Source organism: Anomaloglossus baeobatrachus, chromosome 6, assembly GCF_048569485.1.
Source record: "Anomaloglossus baeobatrachus isolate aAnoBae1 chromosome 6, aAnoBae1.hap1, whole genome shotgun sequence".
NCBI classification, from domain to species: Eukaryota; Metazoa; Chordata; class Amphibia; order Anura; family Aromobatidae; genus Anomaloglossus; species Anomaloglossus baeobatrachus.
The window spans coordinates 75,136,763-75,147,630 of NC_134358.1; the positions used below are offsets into that span (position 1 = coordinate 75,136,763).

A 10,868-nucleotide genomic window follows, 5' to 3' on the forward strand; every position below is an offset into this window, starting at 1 on the left:
AGAAGGAGGGGAAGACCCTGACCCTAAGTCCCCTCGGAACCAACCCTCTATCCAAATACCTCTTCATGAAAGCCACATTCCACCATAGGCGTGTTTTTCTATTTAGCATAGATTTAAGACTATTCATGTGGTCCAGAGCAGTTCTGGAACTCAAAGAAGGCCTGGGACTTCCGGTAGGCCTGAACTTCCGGCTGGCGCAGCAGGGAGCAGCGCAATGCCGCCCAAACAACAGAGCTCCGGCGCAGAGCGTCTAGGTCTGGGACTTACGGTAGGCCTGAACTTCCGGCTGGCGCAGCAGGGAGCGGCGCAATGCCGCGGGGGACGCACTTCTGAGGCCTGAGGTGATTGCTGTCTGGAGGCCCTGTGATTGCTGTCTGCAGGCCCTGTGATTACTACAGCAACCATCATCCAGTGAACTGTGGGGTGTCACTGGCCATTACTGAGATAAGTGAGGGGGAGGCTGGAAGAGGCCTGTGCTATGGGTGCCGTTTCCCGCCATTAATTTACATAAGGAATGCCATCTTGCAGCATAGTACAGACTCCATTTCACCACCATTACTGTTGTGCATCCTTATTAACCCCTATTTCTGCTTATTAACTCTGCCCTTTCCTAAGAGACAGTTACATGTGCCATCATATGGTCAGTTAGGTTTAGTTAACCCCTAATTGCCTGCAGGGCTAACTATATATCTTCTCTCACTGGCCCTCTCATGGAGAAGCCACAAATTAAAAAAACAAAGTTAAGTAAAGGGAGTGGTAGTAGCAGTAGCCGACCCTTTCAAGAGCCATGGACTGAGATGTATGGCATTATAGAAAAAAATGGCAGATCATTTTGCGTTCTATGTAGTGAAATGGTAGTAAGCAGAACGTGGAATATAAATAGACATTTTGAAACTAATCATTCCCAGCTCTTGAAAAAAAGTGAGGATGAAAGGAAGGAATACATTTCCAGGCAGCTACACCTTCATAAGAGCCAATCTAATTCCATCCTTAAATTTGTAAAAAGCTCTACAAATTTAACATCTGCAAGTCTGAGCATTGCTCACTCCATAGCTCAGCATGGAAAAGCACTCAGTGAGGGAGAATTTATTAAAGAAACTCTCTTAAGATGTGCACTAGTTCTATTTCATGATATGCAGAATAAAGATGCAATTATTAAGAGAATATCTGAGTTACCACTCAGTAGAAATATCATAAAAGACCGAATAATGAGACTGAACACAAACGTACAACATCAATTAAAGAGAGACATAAGTAATTGTAAATATTTTTCGATCTCTCTTGATGAAACTACTGATGTCACATCACATGCTCAGTTGGCCATTATTGGTCGATATTCTGATGGTCCCACAATGAGAGAAGAGTTGATAAAGTTAGTATCAGTGCCAACAAGTACATCAGGAAGTGAAATATGTAAGGTTGTTATGCAAACATTCTGTGACCTAAGCATTGATATCTCTAAAGTTGTGTCAGTGACGACAGATGGGGCACCAAACATGGTGGGGAAAAAAGTCGGATTTGTTAAATTGTTTACGGAAGGTATTGGACATCCGATTGTGCCTTTTCATTGTATTATCCATCAGGAGGCTTTATGTGCCAAAGCAGGATTCACTGACTTAAACGACTTAATGTCAATTGTTACAAAAATAGTTAATTTAATAGCTGCTCGCCCCCTTCACAAGCGAGAATTTTCTGCACTTTTACTGGAGGTTGATTCCACCTACAGTGGACTGCTGATGTACAATAATGTAAGATGGCTGAGCCGAGGCAAAGTTCTTGAGCGCTTTGTGGAGTGCTTTGAAGAAATTAACCCCTTCACGACCGCGGGCCGTAAAATTACGTCCTATTTTAACGTGACTTAACGACCAGGGACGTAATTTTACGGCCTAAACTTCATTTGATTGCCGTGGCCATAGCAACGGCTTTCAAATGATGTCCCCTGCTGTTTCTTACAGCAGGGGACCTTTGCTTGACCCCAGGGGGGGCGGCATCGCCACCCCCTATCGACGATCGATGTGATTGGCTGTTCAAATCTGAACCGCCAACCACATCGATCGCACTAATTTCGGCAAAAATAATGCCCGAATTAGTGCGATCCTGTGAGATCCAGCTATGACATGCCGCAGCTGCAGTAGCATATCATAGGTGGACCTCAAACATGTCGCCCCCAGCCCCTGCAGCACTGATTGGAGCGATCGTGCTATGACGCGCAATCGCTCCAATCAGTGTGCAGTGGGGCGGTCTGATCTGGAGGTGGCCGCCCTCCCCAGGCCTGTGTTGGTTTGGGAAGCCCTCCCCCAGCATGTTTGCGGCGTGCACTGGCTGGTACTTGTAGTACCACACAACGCTGCTGCCGCCGCCCGATCGCCGCTCCTGCCCCACTTGAGTATTGCGCGCCTGATAGCCCCTGCGCGCTCCTGTGATGGCCCTGCCCCCTGCCGATGTGTCCCCCCGATCTGCTCCCCGCCACGATCTGCCCCTCTGCTGCGATCTGCCCCCCTGCCACAATGTGCCCCCCTGCTGCAATCTGCTTCCTGCTGCGATCTGTCCTCTGTCATGATGTGCCCCACTGCTGCGATCTGCCTCCTGCCGCAATCTGCCCCCTGCTGCCATCTGCCTCCCTGCTGCGATATGCCCCCTGCCGCTGCGAGCCCTCCCCCAACATGTCTGCAGCGTGCAGTGGCTGGTACTTGTGGTACCACGCCACCGCCGCCGCTGCTGCCGCCGCCGCCGCTGCTGCACGTGAGTACTGTGCTCACTTTGCAGCCCGTGCGCGCTCCCGTGGTGCCCCTGCGCGCTGCCGTGATAGCCCCTGCCGTGCGCCCCCTGCGATCTGCTCCCCCCAACCCCCCCCCCCTCCCCCCTCTGACTGCCTCCCCCATTATCTCTGTTCTGCTTCTGCAGCTCCCTCTCCGGTCTCCCCCTCTGCTCTACCCCCTCCCCCTCTGCTCCCCCCCTCTGCTCTCAGCCCCCCCTCTGCTCTCAGCCCCCCCTCTGCTCTCACCCCCCCCTCTGCTCTCACCCCCCCTCTCCCCCTCTGCTCTCCCCCCCCTCTGCTCTCCCCCGACGTCCTCTTACCTGTCTTCACCGGCCTGATCACATCTGCGTCCATCGCTGGGTCCTTCCTGGGCATTCTGCTGATCTGCCTGCTGCTCCTGTAAAGCTGTCCATCTCTCTGCCATCTGTTCCTCTGCAGCTCTTCTGGTCAGTGATCCTCCTGCTAGTCCTGTGGGTACTGTGAGTATAACTTTTTTTTTTTTTTCCGTATCCCCTGTCCATTTTTACACCTCATCCGTCCGTGCGTCCTGCCAAGCGCTGATCAGGGATGCAGATAACGGATCGGCATCCCTGCTCAATTTTTGGCGTGACTTTTTTCCGTATCCCCGACGCTTTTTGTATCGCATCCGTCCGTGCGTCCCGCCAAGCGCTGATCAGGGATGCAGATAACGGATCGGCATCCCTGCTCAATTTTTGGCGTGACTTTTTTTTCCGTATCCCCGACGCTTTTTGTATCGCATCCGTCCGTGCGTCCCGCCAAGCGCTGATCAGGAATGCAGATAACGGATCGGCATCCCTGCTCAATTTTCGGCGTGACTTTTTTTTCCGTATCCCCGACGCTTTTTGTATCGCATCCGTCCGTGCGTCCCGCCAAGCGCTGATCAGGGATGCAGATAACGGATCGGCATCCATGGTCAATTTTTGGCGTGACTTTTTTCCGTATCCCCGACGCTTTTTGTATCGCATCCGTCCGTGCGTCCCGCCAAGCGCTGATCAGGGATGCACATAACGGATCGGCATCCCTGCTCAATTTTTGGCGTGACTTTTTTCCGTATTTGCGACGCTTTTTGTATCACATCCGTCCGTGCATCCCGCCAAGCGCTGATCAGGGATGCACATAACGTATCTGCATCCATGGTCAATTTTTGGCGTGACTTTTTTTTTTTTTACGTATCCCCGACGCTTTTTTTATCGCATCCGACCGTGCGTCCTGCAGCGACCGATCAGTGCACTGCGTCTGTGCGTTTGAAAAGTCAAATGGCGCTCCTTCTCTTCTGAGCCCCGCCATGCGCTCAAACAATTACTTTCCACCACATGTGAGGTATCTGCGTACTCAGGAGAAAATGCACAATACGTTTTATGGTGCATTTTTTCCTGTTACCCTTGTGAAAAAAAAAGCTACCTAGTTGAAGCAACCGTTTTGTGGTAAAAAAAATAAATTTTCTTTTCACGGCTCAACGCTATAAACTTCTGTGAAGCCCCCAGGTGTTCAAAGTGCTCACCAAACATCTAGAAAAATTATTTGAGGGCTCTAGTTTCCAAAATGGTGTCACTTGTGGGGGAGCTCCACTGTTTAGGCACCATAGGGGGTCTCCAAACGTGACATGGCGTCCGCTAATGATTCCAACCAATTTTGCTGTCAAATGGCGCTCCTTCTCTTCTGAACCCCGCCATGCGCCCAAACAATTACTTTCCACCACATATGAGGTATCTGCGTACTCAGGAGAAAATGCACAATACATTTTATGGTGCATTTTTTCCTGATAGCCTTGTGAAAAAAAAAGCTACCTAGTTGAAGCAACCGTTTTGTGGTAGAAAAAAAAAAAAATTATTTTCACGGCTCAACGCTATAAACTTCTGTGAAGCCCCCAGGTGTTCAAAGTGCTCACCAAACATCTAGAAAAATTATTTGAGGGCTCAAGTTTCCAAAATGGGGTCACTTGTGGGGGAGCTCCATTGTTTAGGCACCTCAGGGGGTCTTCAAACCCGACATGGCGTCCGCTAACAGGTGCAGCTAATTTTGCACTCAAAAATTCAAATGGTGCTCCTTGCCTTCCGAGCACTGCCGTGTGTCCAAAGATTTGATTTCCACCACATATGAGGTATCTGCGTATTCAGGAGAAAATGCACAATACATTTTATGGTGCATTTTTTCCTGTTACCCTTGTGAAAAAAAAAGCTACCTAGTTGAAGCAACCGTTTTGTTGTAAAAAAAAATGTTTTTCTTTTCACGGCTCAACGCTATAAACTTCTGTGAAGCCCCCAGGTGTTCAAAGTGCTCACCAAACATCTAGAAAAATTATTTGAGGGCTCTAGTTTCCAAAATGGGGTCACTTGTGGGGGAGCTCCATTGTTTAGGCACCTCAGGGGGTCTTCAAACCCGACATGGCGTCCGCTAACAGGTGCAGCTAATTTTGCACTCAAAAATTCAAATGGCGCTCCTTGCCTTCCGAGCACTGCTGTGTGTCCAAACATTTGATTTCCACCACATATGAGGTATCTGCGTACTCAGGAGAAAATGCACAATACATTTTATGGTGCATTTTTTCCTGTTACCCTTGTGAAAAAAAAAGCTACCTAGTTGAAGCAACCGTTTTGTTGTAAAAAAAAATTTTTTTCTTTTCACGGCTCAACGCTATAAACTTCTGTGAAGCCCCCAGGTGTTCAAAGTGCTCACCAAACATCTAGAACAATTATTTGAGGGCTCTAGTTTCCAAAATGGGGTCACTTGTGGGGGAGCTCCATTGTTTAGGCACCTCAGGGGGTCTTCAAACCCGACATGGCGTCCGCTAATGAGTGCAGCTAATTTTGCGTTCAAAAATTCAAATGGCGCTCCTTCCCTTCCGAGCTCTGCCGTGCGCCCAAACAATTGATTTTTACCACATATGGGGTATCAGCGTACTCAGGAGAAAATGCACAATAAATTGTATGGTGTACTTTCTCTTTTCTCCCTTGTAAAAATGAAAATTTTATGGCTAAAGTAACATTTTTGTGTTAAAAAGTAAAATTTTCATTTTTTCCTTCCACATTGCTTTGGTTCCTGTGAAGCACCTAAAGGGTTAATAAACTTATTGGATGTGGTTTTGAGCAGTGTGAGGGGTGTAGTTTTTAGAATGGGGTCACTTTTGGGTATTTTCTGTTACCTAGGCCTCTCAAAGTCACCTCAAATGTAATGTGGTCCCTAAAAAAAATTATTTTGTAAATTTTGTTGGAAAAATGAGAAATTGCTGATGACCTTTGACCCCTTCTAACTTCCTAACGGAAAAAAAATTTGTTTCGAAAATTGCGCTGATGTAAAGTAGACATGTGGGAAATGTTATTTAGTAACTATTTTGTGTGACATATCTCTCAGATTTATGGGCATAAATTTTCAAAGTTTGAAAATTGCGAAATTTTCAAAATTTTCGCCAAATTTCCTAAATTTTCACAAATAAACGCAAAAAATATCGGCCTAAATTTACAACTGACATGAAGTACAATATGTCACGAAAAAACAATCTCAGAATCGCCAGGATCCGTTGAAGCGTTCCAGAGTTATAACCTGTCAAAGTGACACTGGTCAGAATTGCAAAAAATGGCCCGGTCATTAGGGTGTTTTAGTGGCCGGGGGTGAAGGGGTTAAGGTATTTCTTGAGGATAAGGATCTGGGAAACTTTCCACAGCTCTATGATTCTAAGTGGGTCAACAACCTGATGTTTTTTACAGATCTCTCTGTTCATATTAATGAACTGAACTTAAAGCTTCAAGGTTTTGGCAAAAGTATTGACGTTATGTTTGGATACATAAAAGCTTTTGAAAGTAAACTTAAAATTTTCAAGCGAGATGTAGAAACTAAAACTTATAAGTATTTTCCTCGAGTAACAAAGTATTTTGAGAAGGCCAGTGCAGCTGTACAAAATGAAATGGAACCCTTGCATATAAAGTACCAGCATGTTTTAGACTCGTTACTTGACCAGTTCAGTGATAGATTTAATCAATTTAGAAGCCTAGAACAGACCATGAAAATAATTAAGTATCCTGATGTAGTAGTCTACAGTAGTTTGGAATTAAATGGTTTCCAGTGGATGCAAATTGATGATTTGAAGATGCAACTTGCAGAATTTCAGGACAGCATCTGGGCTCAAGTGTTTGTTGACTTGAGGTCAAAGCTTGAGAATCTAGAAAGGTGCCGCTTGGAGAATCAAGAGGAGTGCCACTATGAACAGGAAATTTGGAGTGCCTGGAATAGGTTACCAGACACTTTTAGCACCCTGAAAAATATAGCAATGGCTTTACTCACTATTTTTCCCTCTACCTACTTTTGTGAGACCTTATTCTCAGCATTAAATAATATCAAAACCAACAAAAGAAACAGATTGACAGAGGAACTTAGTAGCGCTTGCTTGGGCTTGAAGTGTACAAAATACCAACCTTCAATTGAACATTTAGCCAATGAAATTCAGCAACAAAAAGTCACTAAAACTAACACTGGGGAACGCAATTTTTTAGGAGTTAGGTCAGACAACTGTTCTTAATTAATTTTTGGATGCTGAATCCAGAAATGATCTCAGTTTTTGTCTATCACGTCAAGTTTTTGAACTATAGGATTTTTGTCTTCTCAAAAACATGTAAACTACTGTACCTAAAAAGTGTTTTGTTTTTTTTTTTTAAATAGTACAAATATGAACAAAAAATGAAATATTTAAGAAATAGGCATGACAAATATGTTTTTTAACACTATCATGTTTTTTACAAAGGATATATATATATATGCAAGTATTTAAGGTAAAAATGTACATTTATAGCTTTTTCTGGAGTGTTTAACTTGAGGACAATCACGTTTGATGCTCCAGCAATAGTCAGCCATCATATGTACATCCCATCCACCCTGGTAGCGGTCTTCCATAACCTTCAAATCTTGGTGAAATCGTTCACCTTGCTCATCGCTAACAGCACCAAGATTTTCCGGAAAGTTGGCAAGATGGCAATGCAGAAAATGTAGTTTAATACTCATGTTGCAACCAAGCGCTTTGTAGCTCTCCAATAGTTTCTGAACAATTTCTTTGTAATTACATGCACTTGTATTTCCAAGAAAGTTCTTGACGATGTCTTTGAATGATAACCAAGCATTCTTCTCAAGATCTGACATAGTCCCGGTGAAATGTTCATCTTTGATGAGCTGTCGAATTTGTGGACCATCAAACACACCAGCCTTGATTTTTTTCAATGGACAGTCCAGGAAGTGCCAACATGATGTACTTAAAACAGTCGCCGTCAGTTGGCAATGCTTTTACAAATTGCTTCATGAGACCTAGTTTTATGTGCAGAGGTGGGAAAAGTATATTCTTCCTGTCAACAAGTGGCTGATGTAGAATGTTAGGATCTCCAGGTTTAAGACCAGATCTTGGAGGCCAATTCGACTCAACCCAATGCTTTTCTCAAGCTCTGCTATCCCACATACAAAGAAAGCAGGGATACTTTGTGTACCCACGTTGCTGACCAAGAAGGAAGCAAACCATTTTAAGGTCAACACAGATGATCCAATTGTGTGTGTCATATTTCAATAACTCAATAACTCTCTTTACATCTCCATGTTCTTCACGAAGAGAGACAGAATGCCCAATAGGGACTTCACCAAATAAATTGCCATTGTGTAGAAGGACACACTTTAGACTCCGCTTTGAGCTATCAATAAACAGTCACCATTCATTTGGATTGTACATTGAAAGCCCTAATTCTTGTAGTAAACCAGGAATATTATGGCAAAACACAAAACTGCTGTCACACCAAAAGAACTGCAAAAATGTACTTTCTCCAGTACGAAAGTATGATACCTTCGCTCCTTGTTCAAGTAACTGTTTCTCATTCAGCCTTGATGCTAGTAATTCTGAAGCTTTTTTTGATAAGCCCAATTCAGGTGCTAAATCATTTAACTCGTGCTGATCAAATCCCTTACGAACTGAATCCTTGTGAATTTCAAATTCTGCATCATTGCTGTCACTGTGCTCGTCAACATCACTCGGAACTTCTAGAGATGGTAGCTGTTCGAAAACTGGCACTGGAATTTCAGCTGAATGAGGCATTGGTCTGATAGCTGACGGTAGATTTGGATATTCTATTTTACTTTTATTTTTCCTGTTAAATCCTGATGTTTTCACTAAACAGAAGTAACAGTCTGTGGAATGACTTTTTTGCTCTCTCCACACCATGGGGATACCAAATGCCAACTTTTCACGTCTTCCTTTGGTCCACATCCGTAAACTCTCGACACACTGCTTGCACACCATGTGAGGGGCCCATGGCTTATCTTGATCACCGAGTTTTACTTTAAAATATACAAAATATGCTTGTTTGACAAATGCACTGATGTTTGCCCTTTGAACTGGAATGGTGAAAACACCACAAATATAGCAGAAGGAGTCAGGGTTGTTTAGGCATTTACGACGAGAGGAAGAAGGAGCAGACGTGATCTGAAACAAAGGAAATATGTACATAAGTAAATAAAACACTGAGATGGAAAGTTACAAGCTTTGAAAACTAGCAAAGAAAAAAATCATAAAAGATATATAAATTACAACTAAGCGCCCAATGTAAAGAGAAAAGCTATCACAAATCCTATTTATTCCTACTATGATACATTTTTTGTGTAAAGATATTGATAATTATGACGTATTGGGAGCTGCACACACCTCTCGCCACACTGTCTCAGTTGTGACTACTCTTACAAGTTGCCACGTAGCTCTATATGAGTCGAATTGTACTCAGGTAACAAGTCTTATTACAGAAATCAGTGCAATTGTGCTTCTATGGCAGGTAAGTTGAGGAGGAAAAACTTGACGTGATAGAAAAAAAACTGACTACATTTTTGGAATCAGCATGCCAATTTTAGTATGAATCAGCTCAAAAACCTAACTCAACAGAATTTGTTTTTCAAATTGTTCCCCAGTGAATCAGTGATGGCGAACCTGTGGTAGTCCAGCTGTTGCAAAACTACAATTCCCATCATGCCTGGCCATTCAAAGCAAAAGCTTTGGCTGTGAAGACATGATGGGAATTGTAGTTTTGCAACAGCTGGAGTGCCACAGGTTCGCCATCACTGGAAGAATTCCCCCTCCCCCTCACTTATCTTAGTTCACGGCACCCCACACAAGTTAAATAATAGCAAGACCAACAAAAGAAACCAACTGACAGATGAACAAAGAAGTCACTAAGCAGGTAAGTTAAATAATTATACATATTTGTTATTTAAACTATACATGTCGCAAAATTATGTTTTTTTTCTCAAGGTGACACATCACCCAAGTTATGTTCGGTTTCTTGGCGAATTTTGACACACCAAGCCCAAAAGGTTGCCCATCACTGGCCTAAACCATATGATTTTCTAGGCTATAGAGCCAGCATTGAGGTTCTGTAGATAATATAATATCTGACCTTATTTCTCTGGAGAGAATTTGATTCATTCAAAATACTCCTGAATTAAACACCCAAATTGTTCTTATTTGTCTATAACTATGGTTATTTTTGCACAGGTGAAAAATAGGACTTCGAGTCATTTTAATATATTTAATTAAAAGTTATTTTTTATAGCAAACAATTTCTGCAGAAACAACTTTCTTGTCCATTTTTAATAAAATGATTTCTACTAGATCTGTTTTTTATTTTAACACTAGCTGTAGTACCCAGGCGTTGCCCGGAATAGTAACTGTCTCTCTGTCTGTTTCCCAGTCTCCGTCAGTCTGTGTCTGTCTGTCTCTGTCCGTCTGTTTATGTCCATCTGTCTCTGTCTGTTTTTCTGTCTCTGTCCATCTGTGTCTGTCTGTCTCTGTCTGTCTGTTTATGTCTCTGTCTGTGTGTCTCTGCCTCTGTGTGTCTGTCTCTGTGTGTCTGTCTCTGTCTGTCTCTCTCTGTCTGTCTCTGTCTGTCTCTCTCTGTCTTTCTCTTTCCCTGTCTGTCTCTGTGTGTGTGTCTGTCCCTTTCCCTGTCTGTCTCTGTCTGTCTGTGTGTCTGTCTCTATCCATGTGTGTCTCTCTCTATCCATGTCTGTCTGCGTCTACCTCTCTGTCTGTCTCTGTATCAGTCTCTCTGTCTGTCTCTATCTCTGTGTCTGTCTG

At 43.6% G+C, this 10,868-nt stretch overlaps 1 protein-coding gene across 1 annotated transcript; it reads left to right on the plus strand.

Moving 5' to 3' along the window:
- Positions 1-851: 851 nt before the first annotated feature.
- On the plus strand, positions 852-10,297 carry LOC142243817 (general transcription factor II-I repeat domain-containing protein 2A-like). The gene is made up of 3 exons (XM_075316021.1): positions 852-1,748; positions 6,441-7,254; positions 10,287-10,297. The coding sequence occupies exons 1-3, from the start codon at positions 852-854 to the stop codon at positions 10,295-10,297; spliced, it is 1,722 nt and encodes a 573-aa protein (XP_075172136.1).
- The last annotated feature ends 571 nt before the right edge of the window (positions 10,298-10,868 follow it).